The following is a 26190-nucleotide window of genomic DNA, read 5'->3' as shown; positions in this document are numbered from 1 at the left end:
ACACAGCGACTGATCATTATGACAGCGACTGAGAACCCTAATAGCACCTCACCCCACTTGTCAAATGCAGGCTCCTTTCTTCTGTTCCATCGAGTCTTCAAGGCATACTTCAACATTTTATCACTGGCATCAACGCTAACCACGGAGAATCCTTCTTCCACCAACATCTCAGAGTCCACTCTAAAAACCGTAAAAGACCATGTGTTAAAGTCAGCTGGTGAAGTGGATTCATGAAGCCAAAGGTAAGCGTGGACACATTGTCTCAGGGTCTTGGTACAACAGGCTGGAGGGCACATGGAGCAGCAAGGACTTGATCAAGATGGAAGCCACTGAACCAAGAGGGCAGACGTAGGGGTTACATTTTGCTGACTCCGGTGTCAGCAACAAAATTCAAAAACATGTTACGTCAAACTTATCAATTACCTTTCATTTTGACAACACCACTATACCTTACCTAGACATCCTACTCTTTGGAAATATAGCTCTTAACCCTGTAACTTGCAAGCTACATAGAAAGCTATCACATATATTACTTGCCAGTAATCAGAAGAAAAAACAGTCTATCCATGACGCTCATCCATAACAAAATATAGCCCCAAAAAAGGAATAGGACCCTAGAGCGTATCAAGTAAAAGAATGACAACCTTTATTACACAGTTTATAGAAACATCAAACCAATTCAAATAAAAAATAAAAAGAATAAAAAAGGGGGAAAGGCGATACCTAAGTGCCACATCCAAGCAGGAGACAAACCATGCATTTCTGCCCCAATTATTAAGCAAAAACCTGGGGAATCAAAAAAGGCGTTAGATAGCAAAGTCTCCGCAGTCACTCAGTAGGTCAATAAGAAGAGGAAGCAGCGTACAAACAAGTAGATATAAACCCTAATGGACTCTATAAAGACATTCTACAATAGTAAAGAGGTGATTCAACCTTCGATAATAAGCTGTAAATATAAGCAAAACACTTCAATAATAATGAAAACAGCAAAAATGTAGAATTTACTTCCTGAGAAGTTCAGCAGCCACCATAAATGAGAATAGAGTAACAAAACATGATAGAAATGCAAAATGTAAGGGAAAAGTCCATCAGTCATTCCTCCCCCACGCTAGCTTTCTGAAACATATACAACAGGATAGAGATGAGGGGAAGCGGCTCCAGCACGCGTTTCGCCCTTGGCTTCTTCAGGGAGCTATATTACATGCCAACAGCAACCCTCCCACACAAGTAATAGGAAACGCCCCAGGGGGTGTAGTTTTCATATTGAACATTAAATCTGCACTTACCTTTTTGCTTATAGGCTTTATATACTATATACTGAGACGGAGTCACTGGCAGGGTGATAGAGGGGAGATATGTGTCACTGCGCTTAACGGCGTCAGTGATATGAAACCAGAGCATTTTTCTCCAGCACACTACGTGTTGAGAGGGTTAAGTTGCATAAAAGGGCTGGTTTTATGTGGACCCTCATAGAGCGGGTGGGAGAAGGTCCACTTTATCTCCGGGCAGACCTGCGTGAGATTGTAAGGAGGAAGACCGGGCTGCAGGGTGCGTCTCCTGTGCCAGGTCCGGAACTGTCGGCGCTGTCTCCTCTGTTGTCCGGGGGAAAGAATAAGAGACCGGACAAATCTCATCACCCGGAAGCATGGGTCGTGGCAAAGCAGCAGCGCGCGTGGAAGCAGTCAGTTTGGGCTCCGTCTCCTGAGCACTGGCGCTGCTACCGGCGGGATGGTTAAGAAGCAGGGTGTCATGCGCTCCAGGACTGTGAGGACAGCGGGGGCCCAGAGAAGGTGCCGGACTTATACCTGCGCTCCTCCTGGCCGGTAAACTCCGGCAGATCCACCATGGACTGGAGAGACCCTGTGGCCCTGTAATTCATGGAGTACGGGCTCAGCGGAAGGTACCGGACACCGACCACTGGCGCCAGAAGACGGAGCCTCGTGTAAAGGACCTCCCTGCGGGATCATCTGCCATGAAGGAGCACAAAGGACACCAGAAGTTCCTTCTAAAAAGACTGTTCTCATTCTGCGCTTATTCTGCACATTCCCCCTTAACCATTTGTCTCCCTGCGAGGAGTTAATCCCTTGTTACATTACACGGTTACATTTGTTAACCCTTGCTCTGCATCCTGCTAACAAGGTCCTGATCATGTGATGTAAGGCCGGGTTCACATCTGCGTGTGGCTGCTCTGCATGTGGCTGCTTTGCATGTGGCTGCGTGGTTCCGCCCTTAAGCCCCGCCTCCTTCCGCATGGGTCCTGCATACCTATCATTAACATTGGGTACGCAGGGACATGTGTTGTATGCGGATGTGTGCGGATGTGGCATTTTGACGTGCCCGCCAACCACATAGGAACGTAAAATGTTGCGTTCCTGTGCAGTCCTGTGCAGTCAGTGGGCACGTCAAAATGCCGCATCTGCACAGATCCGCATGTCCCTGCGTACCCAATGTTAAAGATAGGTATGCAGGACGACGCAGGACCCATGCGGAAGGAGGCGGGGCTTAAGGGCGGAACCACGCAACCACACCCAGAGCAGCCACACCCAGAGCAGCCACACGCAGAGCAGCCACACGCAGAGCAGCCACACCCCGAGCAGCCACACCCAGAGCAGCCACACGCAGAGCAGCCACACCCCGAGCAGCCACACCCCGAGGAGCCACATGCAGAACATCCACACGCAGAGCAGCCGCACCCAGAGCAGCCACATGCAGAGCAGCCACACGCAGAGCAGCCGCACCCAGAGCAGCCACATGCAGAGCAGCCACACCCAGAGCAGCCACATGCAGAGCAGCCACACCCAGAGCAGCCACACCCCGAGCAGCCACACCCCGAGCAGCCACACCCCGAGGAGCCACATGCAGAACATCCACACGCAGAGCAGCCGCACCCAGAGCAGCCACACCCAGAGCAGCCACACGCAGAGCAGCCGCACCCAGAGCAGCCACACCCAGAGCAGCCACATGCAGAACATCCACACGCAGAGCAGCCGCACCCAGAGCAGCCACACCCAGAGCAGCCACACCCAGAGCAGCCACATGCAGAACATCCACACGCAGAGCAGCCGCATCCAGAGCAGCCACACGCAGAGCAGCCACACCCAGAGCAGCCACACGCAGAGCAGCCACACGCAGAGCAGCCACACCCAGACCAGCCACACCCCGATCAGCCAGATGCAGAGCAGCCACACGCAGAGCAGTCAAACCCAGAGCACCCACCCCCAGAGCAGCCACACGCAGAGCAGCCACACCCAGAGCAGCCACACCGAGCAGCCACACACAGAGCAGCCACACGCAGAACATCCACACCCCGAGCAGCCACACGCAGAGCAGCCACACGCACAGCAGCCACACGCAGAGCAGCCACACGCAGAGCAGCCACACCCCGAGCAGCCACACCCAGAGCAGCCACACGCAGAGCAGCCACACGCACAGCAGCCACACGCACAGCAGCCACACCCAGAGCAGCCACACGCAAAGCAGCCACACGCAGAGCAGCCACACGCAGAGCAGCCACACGCAGAGCAGCCACACCCAGAGCAGCCACACGCAGAGCAGCCACACCCAGAGCAGCCACACCCAGAGCAGCCACACGCAGAGGAGCCACACCCCGAGCAGCCACATGCAGAGGAGCCACACCCCGAGCAGCCACATGCAGAGCAGCCACACCCCGAGGAGCCACATGCAGAGCAGCCACACGCAGAGCAGCCATACCCCGAGGAGCCACATGCAGAGCAGCCACACCCAGAGCAGCCACACGCAGAGCAGCCACACCCAGAGCAGCCACACCCAGAGCAGCCACATGCAAAGAAGCCACACCCCGAGGAGCCACATGCAGAGCATCCACACGCAGAGCAGCAGCACCCAGAGCAGCCACATGCAAAGCATCCACACCCAGAGCAGCCACACCCCGAGCAGCCACACGCAGAGCATCCACACGCACAGCAGCCACACGCAGAGCAGCCACACCCAGAGCAGCCACACCCAGAGCAGCCACACCCAGAGCAGCCACACGCAGAGCAGCCACACGCAGAACAGTCACATGCAGAGGAGCCACACCCCGAGCAGCCACATGCAGAGCAGCCACACCCCGAGGAGCCACATGCAGAGCAGCCACACCCAGAGCAGCCACACCCCAAGCAGCCACATGCAGAGCAGCCACACCCCGAGGAGCCACATGCAGAGCATCCACACCCAGACCAGCCACACCCTGAGGATCCACATTCAGAGCAGCCACACCCCGAGCAGCCACATGCAGAGCAGCCACACCCAGAGCAGCCACATGCAGAGCCGCCATACCCAGAGGAGCCACATGCAGAGAAGCCACATGCAGAGCAGCCACACCCAGAGCAGCCACACCCAGAGCAGCCACATCCAGACCAGCCACACCCAGACCAGCCACATGTAGAGCAGCCACACCCAGAGCAGCCACATGCAGAGCAGCCACACCCCGAGGAGCCACATGCAGAGCAGCCACACCCGTGCAGCCACATGCAGAGCAGCCACACCCCGCGGAGCCACATGCAGAGCATCCACACGCAGAGCAGCCACACCCCGAGCAGCCACATGCAGAGCAGCCACACCCCGAGCAGCCACATGCAGAGCAGCCACACCCAGAGCAGCCACACCCAGAGCAGCCACACCCAGAGCAGCCACACCTAGAGCAGCCACACGCAGAGCAGCCACACCCAGACCAGCCACACCCAGAGCAGCTACACCCAGAGCAGTCACGCCCAGACCAGCCACGCCCAGAGCAGCCACACGCAGAGCAGTCACGCCCAGAGCAGTCACGCCCAGAGCAGCCACGCCCAGAGCAGCCACACCCAGAGCAGCCACACCCAGAGCAGCCACACCCAGAGCAGCCACACCCAAACCAGCCACACCCAGACAGGCCACACCCAGAGCAGCCACATGCAGGTGTGAACGTTCCTCACCAAGCTCTGCAGCCAGTCTGCATTAGCCGGCAGAGAGGAGGCTCCAGAGGCTTTGTGGCTCATTACGGACTGTGCTGCAGCTTTGTTGTTTTCCTTTCATTGTTTTGTTCCTGTTGTGGCTAGAAAGCCGGAGTTTTTGTTCCCGTGGGTTGGTTTATGCAGCCTGAACTTTTAGAGACGGTGGTTCCATGTTTCCTACCTCTCTGTGCCGCCACGTAAGTGAGATGCCACAAGTGATGTTTCTAATGCGGGCATCTTTCCAGGAACGCCAGTAGCAGTCGTGGTCAAAACCGCATGTCCTGAGTAAAGGAGGCCACAGCCATCGGACAGCGTCAGGCAAAATGGAGGCCCTCCTCAAGCATCTGGTGAGCGCGCAGCAGTAACAACAGCAGCAACAGCAGCTAGCCCATCAGGAGATGAGTAAGTTACACATCCAGCTACTGCAGATCGAGTTACTGGCCGCAGTGGTTCGGGGAAGGCCGGAAACCCAGCCCAGAGGTCCAGGTAAGAGGAGCGATGCAGAAAATGACCCCGGGTGATGATGTGGAGGCATTTATGGCGGAGCGAGAGAGACTGAAGGCTAATTATGACCTGGCCTTCCAAGATGCCAGGGAATATGGGAAACTGAAAACTGAGCTATTCGCTCGCTCATTGGGCGTATTGCGGTCATAAGCCACCTCATTCCTAGATGTTCGACTTACTCCACCTGGTGCAGAAATGGTTACAGCCACAGTCCTCCACCCAGGACCGTATTTGCCACTAGGCACTTGAGGGCACGTGCCTAGGGTGCCAGGATGTGGGGGGCGGCACCTGAGCAAGGGTTTTTTGTTTTTTTTAAGTCCGGCGCGGTCAGCCCTCCCACCCACCTCAATTGTTACTGAACTTTGCAGCCTGACCCCGGACACAGCCCGCTCCTTCGCTGCCCATGTTCCCCAGCCGACAGCTGCTCCGTGCCTCTACTTACATGTCCTTGGCCGGTAAGTTCTTCCACTACCTGAATGAAGAGGGAGCCCCGTCTGGCCATGGCTGAGGGCAGAGAGTTCACCAGCCGGCTCCCATCCTCCTCCTCCAGGCTCTGCTGTGGCTGCAGTGAAATATCAGACAGCGGCCCGCGGTGGAGAAGCCCTCGGGGGGCCAGGGCCACAGGTGCTCACGAGCAGGACCTAGTCCCTACCATTCTCCTGGGGGCTGCTGGAGTTCTGTGACATCACAGGGTCGTGACCTAGGGTCAACCTGCGGAGGGATCAATTGTACTCGCATCTTACAGACGTGAGTACAATTGAGGCTCTGACTGCTGGGTCAGAGCAACGAGAGCAGCGTGATCAGATCATGTGATCATGCTGCTAACGTCACTTACCCGGGCTGCAGAGGCGAACACTGGTGGTAAGTGCTCCAGTAGAGCTGAAGACACCAAAGATTAAGTGCACGGGAAGGGGACAATTTGAGTGGGGATGGGGGGATTTATTATGTGTGGGGATAATTTGAGTGAGGATGGGGTTATTCATTGTGTGTGTGGAAATTTTTAGTGGGGATGGGGAGATTTAATGTGTGGGGAGATTTGAGGACACAAAATGAGCAAAGTGGGAGATTGGGGGCATATAGGAGGAAACAGTACAAGGGAATGGGGGGCATGTGTGAGGAAACAGTATGGGGGAATGAGGGCATGTATGAGGAAACAGTATGGGGATGGGTGTAGACAGTATGGGGAGCGAACGGGGGAATGTATGCGGACACAGTATGAGTAGCGATGTGAAAAATGTATGTGGACAGAGTACGGGGAGTGAGGGTGATGGGATGTGTGCAGATACAGTATGGGGAGTCAGGTGAGCAGGCAGTATAGAAAGTGCGGGGGTAAATATATGAGACAATATATTCTTATATTCTTTGTGACTGCAGACTTCTGAGTACTCACAGTGTGCACTGCACGCTGTCAGGATTCTCTCGTGCTGGGGATTTACATTAATGCGGTGTGGTGCAGTGACCAATGTTACAGCCAGGGGGCGCTGCGTGTGCACTTCAAGATGCACTTGGAGGCATAATTGGGATGAGACAAAGTCCAGCAGAATTGTAGATGGCCGGTACGTGTGTCGAAGAGGAGGACACTCTGCTCTGTCAGTCTAAAGTTGTGTTGTGGTCTGGGACCTGTAGTCCCACATGTAAATGTTTAGTTCTAATGGGAGACTGGCAGGGCTAGTTATGAGAGATGGGCAGGTCAAACTAGCCACACACACCCACCCAGGGGAGTGGTTACAGGTATGTAATGTGACCAGGGTGTGGATCACACGGTTGCTGTGTTTGGATCTGAGTGGTCCAAGTGCAAGGTCCTGGAAGCCTGTGTTGGAAATCCTGGGAATTCCTGAATAGCACATGGTTGGTCTTTGGCACTGAGTAGCCCGTGTGCTGTAGGTCCTGGATGGTTAGTGTTGGAGGCTCCTGGGAGTGGAGTCGTCCTGGAAGCACCTAGAGACCGTATACCTACAGAGCCTGGGACGGCTTCTGTGCTGGCGAAGCCAGGACTGACATGGAGTCAACCTGTGGAGCAGGAGCTCCTGAGAGGTAACCCCTGGTATGGGGAAAAGAACTGTGTGCAAACATAGGACAGCTGCTGAACTGTGCAGTCACCCGGCGACTGGAGAGATACAGGCTGGAATAATGAATGATTTGTAAAGCCGTATATGATGAAGTAAAGGACTATGTGAGGTCTGTGATATGTAACATGGCCTACAGTGGTTTATGCTGAGAGTATAATAAACCACATGGACTATTTATGTGAAAAAAACGCGCCTGTCTATGATTATTCTGCTGCCAAGCGAGTGTCCCCCAAGACACGTTGTGGGTGAAACGCTACAGCGATCACGTGCTGACATGTAGACATGTGTGGCCTCCGTCAATGAAAATGAACTGAGTGAGGCCGGGCACGTCTAGTCGGAATGTGGTCAGACGTATACAAATCACATACTTGTGCTGACATGTCCGTCCACCGGCAGGGGAGAATCCTAAAAGTGTGCAGTGCATGCGTTGTGAGAATTCAGAAGCTGCGATGTCAGGATTCAGCTCTGCAGGTTCCAGTAGTCGTCACATGGACACTTCACTCATATGCGATTTTCACACTTATGGTCCTGTGACATCGAGCTTCTCTTCTGCTTTTGTTTTTCACTCATCATTGAGAGCATTAGGGAGAGGAGCTTGTGGGTACATGACTATTTAAGGGTACCGTCACACAGTGGCATTTTGATCGCTACGACGGCACGATCCGTGACGCTCCAGCATCGTAACAATATCGCTCCAGCGTCGTAGACTGCTGTCACACTTTGCAATGTACGACGCTGGAGCGATAATTTCATGACGTATGTGCGATGTAGAAGCCGTTGGTTACTATGCGCACATCGTATACAATGTCGTGCACACCTTTGTTACACCATGCGATCATGCCGCCACAGCGGGACACTAGACGACGAAAGAAAGTTTCAAACTAACTGCTACGACGTACGATTCTCAGCGGGGTCCCTGATCGCAGGAGCGTGTCAGACACAGCGAGATCGCTGGAACGTCACGGATATATCGCTGGAACGTCACAAATCGTGCCGTCGTAGCGATCAAAATGCCACTGTGTGACGGTACCCTTAGTGTGCAAATCGCATATGTCCTTGGTGAATTCTTACCCCTGGTGCCAGAACCCTAGATACCCCTCTGCCGGTATGCCACTGTGAGCGGTGATTACCGGGTCTGGTGGAGGGAGGTCTGTGCACAGGCAGTGAGGCCGGGACTGAGGGTGTGAGAGGATGGAGACCCGGAGACTGCCCGTCCCAGTCTACACCGCAGCCTGGAGCCTCATTATCAGAGGAATATGGCAGTTAATAAATTGTTTTTCTAAAGCTTTATAGTGCAGTTTTAGGTCAGTGAGGGGTGAGCTAGCAAGGTGCAGGGACAGGTAGTGATGGCTACTTGCGGACATGTGCGGCACTTGCGGTTTTGCTCTTGCGGTGAGACACTGCTAGCAGTGTTATTTCCATTGCTGCAAGTACCACATTTGCCGGATCGCAGCAAAACCGCAAGTGCTGCACATGTCCGCAGTCCCATAGGGAATGAATGAGGCCGAACGCAGTGCTGCCGTAAGTGATCCGTTACGCGGCAGATGTGGAAAAACTGCCGGATCTGCTGCAAAAGGCCAAAGTCACTGCCGATAGTGTCATACTCACCAATGGGGGAGGCAGCACTAAAAGAGGCCCACGACGACCAATCCACTTTCCAGGAAACTGTTCATGTAGGAATGCTCGGACCTGACACCCATAATGGGCACCATCTTGCTGGAAAAACTCCGCGAACGTGCCATCTTCAGTGCATGAACAGTTTCCTGGAAAGTGGATTGATCGTCGTGGGCCAGTTGAACGGCCACCTAGGTCTCCCGATCTGACCCCATTAGACTTATCGTTGGGGTCATCTGAAGGCAATTGTCTATGCTGTGAAGATACGAGATGTGCAGCATCTGAAACAGCGGATACTGGAAGCCTGTGCTAGCATTTCTTCTGCGGTGTTGGTATCAGTGTGTCATGAGTGGGAGAAGAGGGTTGCGTTGACAATCCCACACAATGGGCAGCACTTTGAACACATTTTATCAGTGGTCATAAACTTGTAAATAACTCATGAAAGAATAAAGTTTCGTTAAAACCAAGCACACCATTGTGTTTCTGGTGAAATTCTCAATAAGTTTGATGTCACATGACCCTCTTCCCATTGGAAAAAATAAAGTTGGATCCAAAATGGCCAACTTCAAAATGGCCGCCACGGTCACCACCCATCCTGAAAAGGTTTCCCCTCCCTTATACTAATGTGCCACAAACAGGAAGTTAATATCACCCACCATTCCCATTTTATTTAGGTGTACCCATATAAATGGCCCACCCTGTAATATAGAAGTCTAGACAGGGCACCCGCGTTACCACGCAGTTTCCCACTTTCCTACAGTCCTGGAGCGCTAGAGACCACCTAGTTACCGGGCACTCTATGGTAACATATACACTGTAGGGATCTGCACTCACGGCACTCTATGGTAACATAGACACTGTAGGGATCTGTACTCACGGCACTCTATGGTAACAGACACTGTAGGGATCTGTACTCACGGCACTCTATGGTAACATAGACACTGTAGGGATCTGCACTCACGGCACTCTATGGTAACATAGACACTGTAGGGATCTGCACTCACGGCACTCTATGGTAACAGACACTGTAGGGATCTGTACTCACGGCACTCTATGGTAACAGACACTGTAGGGATCTGTACTCACGGCACTCTATGGTAACAGACACTGTAGGGATCTGTACTCACGGCACTCTATGGTAACAGACACTGTAGGGATCTGTACTCACGGCACTCTATGGTAACATATACTGTAGGGATCTGCACTCACGACACTCTATGGTAACATATACACTGTAGGGATCTGCACTCACGGCACTCTATGGTAACATAGACACTGTAGGGATCTGTACTCACGGCACTCTATGGTAACATATACACTGTAGGGATCTGTACTCACGGCACTCTATGGTAACATATACACTGTAGGGATCTGCACTCACGGCACTCTATGGTAACATAGACACTAAGGATCTGTACTCACGACACTCTATGGTAACATAGACACTGTAGGGATCTGCACTCACGGCACTCTATGGTAACAGACACTAAGGATCTGTACTCACGACACTCTATGGTAACATATACACTGTAGGGATCTGCACTCACGGCACTCTATGGTAACATAGACACTAAGGATCTGTACTCACGACACTATGGTAACAGACACTGTAGGGATCTGTACTCACGGCACTCTATGGTAACATATACACTGTAGGGATCTGCACTCACGGCACTCTATGGTAACATAGACACTAAGGATCTGTACTCACGACACTCTATGGTAACATAGACACTGTAGGGATCTGTACTCACGGCACTCTATGGTAACATATATACTGTAGGGATCTGCACTCACGGCACTCTATGGAAACATATACACTGTAGGGATCTGCACTCACGGCACTCTATGGTAACATAGACACTGTAGGGATCTGTACTCACGGCACTCTATGGTAACAGACATTGTAGGGATCTGTACTCACGGCACGCTATGGTAACAGACACTGTAGGGATCTGCACTCACGGCACTCTATGGTAACAGACACTGTAGGGATCTGCACTCACGGCACTCTATGGTAACAGACACTGTAGGGATCTGCACTCACGGCACTCTATGGTAACATAGACACTGTAGGGATCTGCACTCACGGCACTCTATGGTAACATAGACACTGTAGGGATCTGCACTCACGGCACTCTATGGTAACATATACACTGTAGGGATCTGTACTCACGGCACTCTATGGTAACATAGACACTGTAGGGATCTGCACTCACGGCACTCTATGGTAACAGACACTGTAGGGATCTGCACTCACGGCACTCTATGGTAACATATATACTGTAGGGATCTGCACTCACGGCACTCTATGGTAACATAGACACTGTAGGGATCTGCACTCACGGCACTCTATGGTAACATATATACTGTAGGGATCAGTACTCACGGCACTCTATGGTAACATATACTGTAGGGATCTGTACTCACGGCACTCTATGGTAACATATACTGTAGGGATCTGCACTCACGGCACTCTATGGTAACATATACACTGTAGGGATCTGTACTCACGGCACTCTATGGTAACATATACTGTAGGGATCTGCACTCACGGCACTCTATGGTAACATATACACTGTAGGGATCTGTACTCACGGCACTCTATGGTAACATATACTGTAGGGATCTGCACTCACGGCACTCTATGGTAACATATACACTGTAGGGATCTGTACTCACGGCACTCTATGGTAACATATATACTGTAGGGATCTGTACTCACGGCACTCTATGGTAACATATATACTGTAGGGATCTGTACTCACGGCACTCTATGGTAACATATACACTGTAGGGATCTGTACTCACGGCACTCTATGGTAACATATATACTGTAGGGATCTGCACTCACGGCACTCTATGGTAACATATACACTGTAGGGATCTGTACTCACGGCACTCTTTGGTAACATATATACTGTAGGGATCTGTACTCACGGCACTCTATGGTAACATATACACTGTAGGGATCTGCACTCACGGCACTCTATGGTAACATATACACTGTAGGGATCTGTACTCGGCTGCAGCTGAGGTCGGCACAGGACGCGGGATTCATGAAGAGTCCAAGTAAGTTTATTAAAACTGCAGAAACTGCTCTGGATAGAAAAAGAGATGATCGTCCTTTTCTGGCACAAAGTGTAAAACAAACAGGAGCCGAGTAGTCCATATAGTCCTGCGGGTCCGCCCGCTCAGGTCAGGGTCTTTAGTCTGCACACCTCCAGCCACAGACACTGACTGAGAGACTCGGCCTCCATTTTATCTGCCAATCCACGCCCCTGGGGTCAGAGATGTGAGCGGTCATTCCCACCCATCTCTTATGATGGCTCATAAAACCTGGCCCTGGAATGGCCAAATAACTCTCTCAGCACTATATGTGCTGGAGCATACCTCCGAGCTCGCATCACCGTAGCTAATAGCCGCGATGACTCAAATCTCCCCTCAAGGCCTAGTCCGGCGGCCATCTTACAATATATATATGATTATCGTGAGGAGTAGAATGTGTTTTAATAGAAGCAGAGGTGTTGGCTATATATTCCTGTCTAGACTAGTTGGAGTGTGACTGAGCGTGTGGACAGGAGTCTTCTCTACAGGCGCCATTAATTCTGGTAATGAGCGAGGTCTGTAAGAGCCAGAATTCCTGCTGGTCGGCCTTCATCTGCGCTCGCCCCTCTGGCGCCATGGGAGTGATCCAGAAACGCTTCAGGTACATTTAATACATTTAGGAGGCCGTAATGGCGCAGCGAATATAAAAACCGTAGAGTAGGACTGTCCCATCGGAGAATGCCGTGACGTGGCTCCAAGAACTCCTCAATCGTCTGCTAAATGTCTCAGGTTAAAGTACAGTTAGATATCAGTATGTGCACATCACGGATTGTGGGCCGACCATAGGCACAGGTCTGTAAGGGCCAGAATTCCTGCTGGTCGGTCGGCGAGCACATCCTTATTTCATGCAATAAAACGCAAATTACTGATGTAACAATGATACGATGTGATCTTCTCACAGGGGAAGTGCACCTACAGTAACAATTACAGGCCCCCATTCTCTGCAGGAGGGACAATGTGCAAAGTTGGCAGAGTATCCCCACTCAATATGTTATCTTTTGTGTTCCCTTTATGCCAGAGCGGCCATGTTTAGTTTGTTGAACTCTGCACTGGTTTATGCCATTCCTTTCTTAATAAACCAAAAGAAGATTCTAATTCAGTTTACTTTTGACTGGTGGTCTTCCTCATTGGACTGTAAATCACCGGGTCCTGGCAACATCGGTTACTTCTCACCGCACAAGTCCACGCACCCAGCAAGAAGGCCCACCTTCTCTCCCGAGCCGGCGGGGCACAAGAGAGGAGCACCTCGCCCACGGCTCCCACAATGTAACGGGCAGAACGACAGTCAACTGCTTCTCCCAGGACTTACAGGAGTCATCATTTAGCATTTTCACCTCCCCTCTGGGGACTCCTAACAGAAAACCATAGGATGTGACTTAGTCTTAGAAAGTGATGAGATTCCCAACTTCTATGAGATCTTCGCCCCCCGAGGCGTGAAATATTACAGTCATGTCTCCTGCCAATGATAACAGCCGGGAAATAATGCAGATCCCACCTCTGTTACCAGTTTGTAAGAGGAGCACAACTCTGCTGCCTCCAATCGTCAGGGCAATTACATATACATATATATATATATAAATAGACTAGATGGCAGCCCGATTCTAAAGAATCGGGAATCTAGAATCCATATATACTTGAAATTCGGCAGGAGCTTGAAGAGCAACGTCACTGGGCCCGCCTCCATGCAGTAGAAACTTGCTGTGAGGTAAAAATTCAAAAATCACACCAAAATGGCGGGCGGAGTGTGTCACAGTACGGCACGTTTCTGATTGGTCGCTCGCAGCAGGCGGCAACCAATCAGACACTGGACACTGTTGACGTCACTTAGCTCCGGACATTAGCTCCGGACATTAGCTCCGGACAAAGCCACGGAAGTTGGCACAAATTGCAGGAAGTAGTATTCTAGGCAATTATATATAAGATAGATAGATATATATATATATATATATATACACACCCTGGTCCAGTAACTGCCAGCGCCAGCACTCATTATTAATACAGGCCGGTTGGACACTCATTACAGGCGCTGTATTGCTTCAGGGGTGCAGTTTATAGAGCGAGAGGAACAGAGCTATTAAATGTCATTAATCTGGAAAGATAGGCAGTGCTCATAAAATTATATACAAAGATGATACATAATGGAGCAAACAATCCGATATATACAATTACATAACATCTAAACCTGATGACACAGAAGTGACTGAGCGCTCAGCAGAGGAACCCTCAGGAAAACGAGAACCCGCAGCCAGCTGTTCCCTCCAGGACTGACCCAAACACAGCTCGGGGTACGTCCACACACCTCCCATTGAGGAGCAGATTGTGGGATGTGCTGGGTCTGTTACAATTTTAGGAGACCCCAAACTTACAGATATCATTGCCTCTGGAGGTCCCAGGCAGCACATACTGTTGTCATGACCTGGATAGCATCATCCATTGTCATTAGGTTGGAGGAGTCCCGGCAGCCTACGCTGATGTGAGTGAATGCCTTCTGTTATTATTATTATTATTTATTCTGTTTGTCCCTTCGCTACAACGCTGATAATATCTCCCATAAATATTGAATCATTGCAAACCCCAATATTCATCACTGAACAGTCTCCGAACTGGTCTGCTATCAGTGCTTTGATCAGAGAAAGCCCTTTCTCACCATCCTGACAGGCTGTGGGACACATTTTCCCACCACCCTGACAGACCAGGGATACTACTTTCTCACCATCCTGACAAATTCTGGGACACACTTTCCCACCACCCTGACAGGCTTGGGAAAAAACTTCCCTGCCTCCCCTTATACCTCAGGAGCAGTGTTAACTATGGGGTAACCTCCAGCGGCCTTGTCACAGTCTGTCTTGTCACTGATCCAGTGCATGGGACCTCCTGCTTAATGATACCCATGCCTGTTCCTGTAGGGTTAGGATTAGCACTGTTGCTTGCTCCTTTAAAGGAGATCATCAACAGCAACACCCCGCATCATCACATGGCTGATGTCATGGATCACATCGTGCTGCCAACAATATGTCACGAATCCCACCAATCTATCATGGTGGCCAATGGTTCCTTCTGAAGGGGATTTATCTATATCCCACTTCCCAGTTCTGGTTTGGAACTTGCAGCTCTCTGGCACCCCCCTTACCCTCAGGTCAGTCAGGGTACTGCACCTAGGATAATTAGTCACCATAAAGGCCGCTTGCTATGTACTGGTTATTGGGCACGCTGCAGTGAGGGTGATGCAACTACTACCACGCAGGCGGGAACAATAATTATCAAAGCCGCCGTTGCTACAAAACCTCCCAAATGCCCAGGACAAAGTCGCTGCCACCACTTCCGTTTTTCAAAGGATTAACGGGCCTGGAGCCATCCCAAATCAGTAGCGTAATTTACTTCAGAGGACGCAACAGTTCGTTTAGAACAAGGAGAGACAAGCTAGTAAATTGTATATTTTACTCCAAAAATGGTAGGCAGTGTTTACAAAGTATAAAAAGATATTATAAAGGAGACAAATCATATGTACAATACAATTACAAATAAAAAAGGATTAAAAGCGGAAAACACTTACATAGCGTTATGTCATCTTATCTTATGCCAGTCCATGTGTTGTGTAGGAGGGGATACATCAAGATGCATGCCACACATCTGTATCTCAGCTAGCCCTGGATAAAGACACTGAAAGAATGCTGTCTCACTAAGGTATTCCTAGCCCAAAACCCAGGCACTCCCCCTGTGGTGACATCACTTAGGGGCTGAAACCTCCCCTTTACTTAGAATATGAAAACTATTTTTACGCATATCTCGCTGTATGAATCTCGTATATGAACAACATGAGGTGCACCACGTCGGGGCGATTCTTTTAAGTGTACCCACGGTGCACTTACATGAACCGCATAAGGAGAAATCCATGCTTTTCCCTTGTTGTGTTTAGCTGCTAGCGCTTTCGCTGAGTGACAGATCCATCGATGGACATCCGGAATATACAATTCTTATATCCCTAGCCCGGATTGGTGCCACTATATATCACATTAATAGAACAAAGGATCTCATGGTGGCTACACCAATTTCAACTAGTACTATGTGGGAGGGGGTATGAGTAGTTTTAGGGAGACTGCTCTGCCTGCCACATGGAACCATAAAAATTCTTCAGGGAGGGGCTTATAATATAATAATAATAATTTTTATTTATATAGCGCCAACATATTCCGCAGCGCTTTACAAATTATAGAGGGGACTTGTACAGACAATAGACATTACAGCATAACAATAATCACAGTTCAGAATAGAAACCAAGAGGAATGAGGGCCCTACTGCTCGCAAGCTACAAACTATGAGGAAAAGGGGAGACACGAGAGGTGGATGGTAACAATTGCTTTAGTTATTCGGACCGGCCATAGTGTAAGGCTCAGGTGTTCATGTAAAGCTGCATGAACCAGTTATCAGCCTAAGTATGTAGCAGTACAGACACAGAGGGCTAATACTGCATAAAGTGTATGAGAACATAATGCGAACATAATGCTTAGGATTCACATACACACAAGCAGAGCGTGAAGAGGGGGGTTTGGAATGGCCCGCAGTGTGTGTCTGCTCAGCTTTAAGGGACATAGCAGAGCTCAGTGTGCGTGATCAAATACCTCAGGTTCCTGACAGCTGAGTTCTCCTGTATCACGAGACACATTATCATCATGCATGACATTGACATCCACATTATCAACATTTGAAACACATGGAGTATCAGATCTGGAAGGGTTGCCAGGAATGTATTGAGCAACCAACAGTCACAGATCAGTTCTCAATAAAACATTTGTGGGAAGATTCTCGGACATCCCTGCTTTCTCAACCCAGCCCCCCCTTCCCCCGCCCGGCACCTTAGTCTAGGAAAACCCAGGCCATCGGTAAAGGTCAGTGAGCACCCCCAAACTCACTGACAGTCAGGGTTTTCCCAGGGAAAAGTTCTTCGGGGAACACAAATTCAGGGTGGATAAGAGTTCATTCTGCATCAGTGTCCTTGAGCCCCACACTGATGGTGTCGCCCACAGTAACCATTTTCACGGGCACTGACAACCGCCCCAACCACAAAAAGGACTGCCGCAGTAGGACCCTGGGCCTCAGATTTGGGGTTCTTCTCCTTCCTCTCTGGGCAGGTGAAGCTGATGTCACCAGTTTGGTTGCAAGTATAGCACCAGAGGAAGTCAGATGCAGGCCGGGTGCTGGAAGATGGGGCAAGACCTTCTGAGGACCGGATGGCAGGAGCATTGGGTGTCAGCTTACCCCTTTTCAAGCTGGCAATGGCTGACTTCCGGACCTCAGGTGTGTGGCTGTCCTTATTGATATCGTAAACGTACAGAAAACCTTAAAATTAAAAAAAATTAAAAATAACAAATAAATATCAAACATGATCAAAAAATACTAAACCCTAATGAAATACCCTAAAGTGGCTCCTCACCTATTACTGTGCCCAACAGTGGAGGATGGCACCCTAGATTATAAGAGATGGCGCCCCCGCTCCACGGCGGCTGCCCCTCTATCACCCTAGGAGGAGTTCTATACATATTTACTCCTCACTATTAAGCTTACAGACCTCTGTTATCCTTTCTTCGTTGTTAGTTGTTTTAATATAGGTGGATTATTATTTGTTCATGATGTGTTTATCAGCCCCAATCTTTAGCTAAGAACCAATAATCTCAAGGAATTTTAATTTATAAATAAATAAGGTTATATGGGAAGAAAGAAGCATGTGTGGACTGCGATAACGATCTCTCCAAGTACCAAAAGTACCGGAGAGTAGAGGCTGAGGCGCAACAGCGGAAGTGATGTAAGCAGTGAGGCCAGCACATGTTGCGTAAGAAGTTAGTGATGTTGTTCACTTTTCGGCCACCGCCTGCGACCTGATTCATACACCGCTAGACACATAGTGGCGTCCATGGGTAAAATGAATAGATGTACTTCCGGAAGTCACAATTACGTGGTGGGATATTTCACTTAATCAAGGGAAACAAATATCACAGCATCATGGATCTCAGCCATGACCACATATGGTCCATAATCCAGGTCTCCTGATGAACCACGCATGGGGAAATGCGTCAAGGCGTCCGGCAGGGGATAAGTAGACCCGCTTGCTGCTATCCTATATTATCATGAACTGGTCCGTTGCATTGTGTTGGATGTGTTCATCTCCAAGGTCTTTGGCCTAATTAGCGGTGTGTTTTGTTATACGGAGCTTTATAGCTATTAGGCTGCATCTCCTATATGGGGAGGAACTGCTAGGGTGATAGAGGGACAGCCGCCGTGGAGCGGGGGCGCCATCTCGTATAATCTAGGGTGCCAACCTCCACTGTTAGGCAGAGTAAGAGGTGAGGAGCCACTTTAGGGTGTTTCATTAAGGTTTAGTATTTTTTAATCATGTTTGATAGTTGTTGTTTGTGATTTTTTTTAAAACATCTAATAAAATTGGTAATTTTAAGGTTTTCTGTATGTTTACACTAAAATTCGAAAGTTTAGGGTCACTTAGAAATGTCCTTATTTTTGAAAGAAAAGCACAGTTTTTTTCCAGTGAAGTTAACATTAAATGATTCAGAAATACATTTTTTAATTTGGTAAATGACTATTCTAGCTGCAGACGTCTGGTTTGTAATGCAATATCTTCATAGGTGTATAGAGGCCCATTTCCAACAACCATCACTCCAGTGTTCTTATGGCACTTTGTGTTTGCTAACTGTGTAAGAAGGCTAATGGATGGTTAGAATACCATTGTGCAAGTATGTTAGCACAGCTGAAAACAGTTTGGCTGATTAGAGAACCTATAAACCTGACCTTCCTTTGAGCAAGTTAAACATTAAACTCTCAAAATAACCAGAAAAAAAATAACTTTAATGTGAAACTCGACAGTCTATTCTTGTTCTTAGAAATGAAGGCTATTCCATGCGAAGCCCACTTTCCAAAGAACAGCGGGTATTACCAGCACTGAATGCTGGTAAATTCCCCCATCTATAGCAATTTGATCTACTACGGATCTGACACTCTGGGCTCACTGCTGAAAAGGGTGGTGCTACACACAGGAAATCCACAATCCATATAGCACACAAAACGAAGAAAAGAAATGTGGCACTCACCCGATTTCTTCAGCTAGAAACGTGTCCTTTATTTAACACTTAAGTGAAAAATGACATTCTTCGGCTTTGACAGGAGTAAGTGAGGGAGCGGGGAGTGAAGAGACTGCACGACGGCCGTTTCACGCACTAGCGCTTCCACGGGTCCATGGAAGCACTAGTGCACGAAACGGCCGTAGTCCAGTCTCTTCACTCCCCGCTCCCTCACTTACTCCTGTCAAAGCCGAAGAATGTCATTTTTCACTTAACCTCGCAGACGAGCATTGGAGAGTTTCGCTGCTGCAGATCCACGGATCCACGAGGGACCGGCCATTGAGAACACAACGTAGGAGAACGTGGTCAAATTCTGCGCTGCTGAATCTTGCAGTCCAAAGGTATTAAAAAGTGGTCTTTATTCAACGGGTTTCTGAGTTTCAAAGAACTCCATCAGGAAATACCACCTGATGAAGGAATTGTTTGAAACTCAGAAACGTGTCGAATAAAGACCACTTTTTAATAATACCTTTGGACTGCAAGATTCAGCAGCGCAGAATTTGACCACGTTCTCCTACATTGTATTCTGTCTGGAAACCCTGACATGTTAGCACCACGATTGAACATAATGGGTGTGTGCATGTCCGCATTTGCTGTCCTTAAAAAATGGACCGCGCACCGACATAAAAAATGGACCTGTGAGGAAGACTTTACTGATAATACAGGATGAAGAAGCGGTGTATTACTGATAATACAGGATGAAGGAGTGTTATACTACTGGTAATACAGGATGAAGGAGCGGTGTACTACTGATAATACAGGATGAAGGAGCGGTGTATTACTGATAATACAGGATGAAGGAGCGGTGTATTACTGATAATACAGGATGAAGGAGCGGTGTATTACTGATAATACAGGATGACGGAGCGGTGTATTACTGATAATACAGGATGAAGGAGCGGTGTATCACTGATAATACAGGATGACGGAGCGGTGTATCACTGATAATACAGGATGAAGGAGCGGTGTATCACTGATAATACAGGATGAAGGAGCGGTGTATCACTGATAATACAGGATGAAGGAGCGGTGTATTACTGATAATACAGGATGACGGAGCGGTGTATTACTGATAATACAGGATGAAGGAGCGGTGTATCACTGATAATACAGGATGAAGGAGCGGTGTATTACTGATAATACAGGATGACGGAGCGGTGTATTACTGATAATACAGGATGACGGAGCGGTGTATTACTGATAATACAGGATGAAGGAGCGGTGTATTACTGATAATACAGGATGAAGGAGCGGTGTATTACTGATAATACAGGATGAAGGAGCGGTGTATTACTGATAATACAGGATGAAGGAGCGGTGTATTACTGATAATACAGGATGAAGGAGCGGTGTATTACTGTTAGTACAGGATGAAGGAGCAGTGTATTACTGATAATACAGGATGAAGGAGCGGTGTATTACTGATAATACAGGATGAAGGAGCGGTGTATTACTGATAATACAGGATGAAGGAGCGGTGTATTACTGATAATACAAGATGAAGAAGTGTTGTACTACTGATAATACAGGATGAAGGAGCGGTGTATTACTGATAATACAGGATGAAGGAGCAGTGTATTACTGATAATACAGGATGAAGGAGCGGTGTATTACTGATAATACAGGATGAAGGAGCGGTGTATTACTGATAATACAGGATGAAGGAGCAGTGTATTACTAATAATACAGGATGAAGAAGCGGTGTATTACTGATAATACAGGATGTCGGTGCGGTGTATTACTGATAATACAGGATGATGGAGCAGTGTGTTACTGATAATAGAGGATGACAGAGCGTTGTATGACAGGAGATTGTTACGCCAGGAGATTGTTATGCCATGTCGTGCACTACCGTATGTGACATGTATGTAATGTAAGTAGCTCTGGAGATTTGTGTCAGGACATCGGCTCATTGATATATTCTGTTTCATGTATTACGAGCGTCCTGTCACTTCAGGTTTGCCTGTCACCATGTCTCAGTGTGCTCACCCAGTGCCGCAGGCGACGTCCAGCACCGTCTGGCAGCCATGCTGGTGCAGCAGGCTCAGGATCCAGGTCCGATATTCATCTGTACGGCCTCTCTTGTCTCCAATGTAGTAATGCCAGACACGAGCTGCTCGCCCATCAGCATACTGGTCGGGAAGGCCTTCAGCTGCCACCCCCAGTGACCGGGTGCGATACACACTGTCCACCATTGCTTCACCTGCGATGTTAGCGACACGTTATACCTGAGGGATCAATGCCAGTCACCGTTATACAGCATGTGCCTGGAAGTGACTCTCCACGTTCTGCACTGTCAGCACAGAGTGATTACACACTGAAAACACACAGTGTCCGACCAATCCCTGCCCCGACATGTCTGACACCCCCACCCAGATCACTGGCTGTGCCCAAACATACAGCTGCACAACTTCCCACTAGTGTCACACCTCCCACACAGCCAATCCCAAGTGATGCTCACGGGGTGGAGGGCGAAGCACCAGTGAGGATGTGTCCCGTCACCCCGCACTACCGGGAACTCCACATGTCCTCAATGTGACGGGAGGGAAGGAAGGAGGGGAGGAAGGGAGGGAAGAAGGAAGGGAAGAAGGAAGGGAGGGAGGGAGAGAGGGAGGAAGGAAGGAAAGAAGGGATGGAGGAAAGAAGGGAGGGAGGGAGGAATGAGGGGATGGAGGAAGGGAGGGATGGACGGGAGAGAGGGAGGAAGGAAGGGAGGAATGGAGGAAGGGAGAGAGGAAGGGAGGAAATGAGGCAAGGAAGGAAGGGAAGAAGGAATGGAGGGAGGAAGGAAGGGAAGGAAGGAGGGAGGGAGGGAGGAAGGAGGGAGGGAGGGAGGGAGGAAGGAGGAAAGAAAGAAGGAAGGAAGGAAGGAAGGGAGGGAGGAAAGAAGGGAGGAAGGACGGAAGGGAGGGAGGGAGGAAGGAAAGAAGGAGGGAGGAAAGAAGGAAGGGAGGAAGGATGGAAGGGAGGAAGGATGGAAGGGAGGGAGGATGGAAGGGAGGGAGGGAGGAAGGCAGGAAAGGAGGGAAGAAGGAAGGAAGGGAAGAAGGGTTGGAGGAAGGAAGGGAGGAATAGAGGGAGGAAGTAAGGGAGGGAGGGAGGGAGGGAAGGAGTAAGTAAGGAAGGGAGGGAGGAAGGAACGGATGGAGGAAGGAAGGATGGGAGGGAGGAAAAAAGGAAGGGAGGAAGGAGGGGAGGGAGGGGGGGAATAGAGGGAGGAGGGGAATAGAGGGAGGAGGTAAGGGAGGTAGGTATGGAGGGAGGGAAGGTGTAAGGAAGGAAGGGAGGAAAAAAGGAAGGGAGGAAGAAAGGGAGGAATGGATGGAGGAAGGAAGGGAGGGATGGAGGAAGGAGAGGAGGATATAGTGAGGATAAAGAAGATGGAGGGTGACAGGTAGTTGCTTTCAGAAACATTCTGGATGAGGGAGGAAGGAAGGATATAGTGAGGAGAAAATGAAAGTAGGGAAGGCAAAAGAAAAAGTGAGGGACAAAAAGAAAGAGTGTAAAGATCTGTCAGAGAATGTCAGCTCAGATTTGGCACAAGCCATTATTTCTTGCAGGCTCCAGAGGAGGCCTGGTCTTCACGCTTCACCAGGGATCTGGACCTACAAGGCCACTGGGTTACTTCCACAGAGTAGCTGTTGGCCGACTGAGGCAGGAGTAGTCCCACTAGCTAAGCAGAGGCATATCTAGAGGGGGAGTAGTGGCATTTATTCTCCATGCAGCCAGCAGGGGGCAGTGTCTGAAGGTTTGTGCCATCCATTGGGAGGAGGATTCCACCATTCTCTGCCCAGGCTGTTAAACTATGGAGAACATGATCATGCTGGCTGCCTGCACTTCAGGTGCCAGTGTAAGGTTATGTTCACATGTTGCGTTTTTTTGCTGCATTTTTTTTCTGCAGGCAAAACCTGCTCTCTTGGCAGTAAAGGAGATGCTGACAAAAATCAGGTTTTGCTGCTTATTTCCTGCATTTGTTTTGCTGCGTTTTTATTGTCTCTTGTACCTGCTAATAGATTTTAGAGCCCCCAATAAACATGATGCTACTTTCTTAGGATTTTGCACCGAAAATGCAGCAAATCCTGATACCTGCGTTTTATTGCTGCATTTTTGCACTTACTCATTGCTTCATATGGGTGAAAACACTGAAAAAATGCTGAAAGAAGTCATATGCTGCTGTTCTGCAATTATGTCAGAACCCCCCAATGTGTTTGCATGAGATTTCTGACATCTCAGCTTTTGCTCGTACTGTAAAGCGCAGCTTAAAATGTGCAAAAAAAGCAACAACAAAAAAGCCTCCAGCTTCATTCCCAGCACCAGTGTTTGCTCTTAGGATCACACAGCTGAATTTCTGCAGGAATCTTCAGCTGAGGTCACTGTCGGTCACTTGCATTTTTCCTTGTTTTTGGTGCTTTTTTGCATGCGGTTTTGATGCATTTTTGTTTCTCTTTGGTTTGTGTGATTTTAAATAAAGGTAATTGAAATGTGGTTTCTGCAAAGGAAAGAAATCATTTTCTGTTTGCATTTAGCTGGAATGGCTCCCGGGATAGCGGCCGTACCGTCGAGGCGACAGACCAGTCTACGCCACTGGCTCATTTTCATTATGAGAATATAGAAGTAATTTATTTACATCTGTTTGTTTGATCATATGTTAATGCTCTCCTATTAATTTTTAACCAGCAACAAGCGCATTGAAGACGCTCCTTCTTGGCTCACCCCTACTCGAGGAAGTGAGACCCCCGAAGACCCCCAGCATGATGTGACATTAATGAGGAAAGACCGCTGTGAAGATCGGAGGTTGTAATAATCACCCAGGCAGGTTTACGATGCAGCCATTTTTTATTCCTTACATCCATGGTTGTACAAGTTGAGGCACATGGCCAAAATAAAACGTCCTCAGTCCACAAGATCCCGTCCCCGAGGCCGACAGCCCCACTGCCCGGACCAGGCGATACTCACCGACTCCCAACTTCTGGTGTCGGACCTCTGCCTGTACGGTCTGCAGTCACAATCCAGGCTCCAACAGACGTCCGGCATCAGGAGAAACAACCAGACTAGAGATCAGCACATTTGTTCGAAAAACAATCACCGAACATAAATTCTGCATGAATACGGCACATTGGGACTCCTGATCACAAACACGAGCAAAAAATAATAGGAAACATTCGGTAAAAAGTGTGAAAATATCTGCGTTACCACTGGAGATGAGCGAATATGTTCTGTTCCCTCTTACTGGGCAAGATATAGCGCTTATCGAAGAAGAGGAGCCCGGTTACATGGAGCGCACCGGCCGATCGGCACTGCAGCCGCAGAGGAGCCCGGATAAATGGAGCGCACCGGCCGATCCGCACCGCAGCCGCAGAGGAGCCGGATACATGGAGCGGCCGATCAGCACCGCAGCCGCAGAGGGAGCCGGATACCTGGAGCGGCCGATCAGCACCGCAGCCACAGAGGAGCCCGGATACATGGAGCGCGCCGGCCGATCGGCACCGCAGCCGCAGAGGGAGCCCGGATACATGGAGCGCGCCGGCCGATCGGCACCGCAGCCGCAGAAGGAGCCGGATACATGGAGCGCACCGGCCGATCCGCACCGCAGCCGCAGAGGAGCCGGATACATGGAGCGGCCGATCAGCACCGCAGCCGCAGAGGGAGCCGGATACCTGGAGCGGCCGATCAGCACCGCAGCCACAGAGGAGCCCGGATACATGGAGCGCGCCGGCCGATCGGCACCGCAGCCGCAGAGGGAGCCCGGATACATGGAGCGCGCCGGCCGATCGGCACCGCAGCCGCAGAGGAGCCCGGATAAATGGAGCGCACCGGCCGATCGGCACCGCAGCCACAGAGGAGCCCGGATAAATGGAGCGCACCGGCCGATCGGCACCGCAGCCGCAGAGGAGCCGGATACATGGAGCGGCCGATCAGCACCGCAGCCGCAGAGGAGCCGGATACATGGAGCGCGCCGGCCGATCGGCACCGCAGCCGCAGAGGGAGCCGGATACATGGGGCGCGCCGGCCGATCAGCACCGCAGCCGCAGAGGGAGCCGGATACATGGAGCGCGCCGGCCGATCGGCACCGCAGCCGCAGAGGGAGCCGGATACATGGAGCGCGCCGGCAGTTCGGCACCGCAGCGGAGCCCGGATACCTGGAGCGCGCCGGCCGATCGGCACCGCAGCCGCAGAGGGAGCCGGATACATGGAGCGGCCGATCGGCACCGCAGCCGCAGAGGGAGCCGGATACATGGAGCGGCCGATCAGCACCGCAGCCACAGAGGAGCCCGGATACATGGAGCGGCCGATCGGCACCGCAGCCGCAGAGGAGCCGGATACATGGAGCGCGCCGGCCGATCGGCACCGCAGCCGCTGAGGGAGCCCGGATACATGGCGCGCGCCGGCCGATCAGCACCGCAGCCACAGAGGGAGCCGGATACATGGAGCGCCCGATCAGCACCGCAGCCACAGAGGAGCCCGGATACATGGAGCGCGCCGGCCGATCGGCACCGCAGCCGCAGAGGAGCCCGGATACATGGAGCGCGCCGGCCGATCGGCACCGCAGCCGCAGAGGGAGCCGGATACATGGAACGCGCCGGCCGATCGGCACCGCAGCCGCAGAGGGAGCCGGATACATGGAGCGCCCGATCAGCACCGCAGCCACAGAGGAGCCCGGATACATGGAGCGCGCCGGCCGATCGGCACCGCAGCCGCAGAGGGAGCCGGATACATGGAGCGCGCCGGCCGATCGGCACCGCAGCCGCAGAGGGAGCCGGATACATGGAGCGGCCGATCAGCACCGCAGCCACAGAGGAGCCCGGATACATGGAGCGC

General features: G+C 50.5%; 1 protein-coding gene across 1 annotated transcript in view; it reads right to left on the bottom strand.

The window, feature by feature from the left end:
• GNMT (glycine N-methyltransferase) overlaps positions 1-21893 on the bottom strand; it is a 68010-nt gene extending 46117 nt beyond the window's left edge. The window contains exons 1-2 of the mRNA XM_069768196.1: positions 21361-21893; positions 53-180 (exon numbers count right to left, since the gene is read on the bottom strand). Of these exons, the coding sequence (XP_069624297.1) occupies positions 53-180; positions 21361-21566 (334 nt within the window). The 5' untranslated portion in view covers positions 21567-21893. The remainder of the gene's footprint in view (positions 1-52; positions 181-21360) is intronic.
• Between the last annotated feature and the right edge of the window lie 4297 nt (positions 21894-26190).

This window comes from Ranitomeya imitator, chromosome 5 (genome assembly GCF_032444005.1).
Source record: "Ranitomeya imitator isolate aRanImi1 chromosome 5, aRanImi1.pri, whole genome shotgun sequence".
NCBI classification, from domain to species: domain Eukaryota; kingdom Metazoa; phylum Chordata; class Amphibia; order Anura; family Dendrobatidae; genus Ranitomeya; species Ranitomeya imitator.
This window is presented reverse-complemented; position numbering and strand designations above follow the sequence as displayed.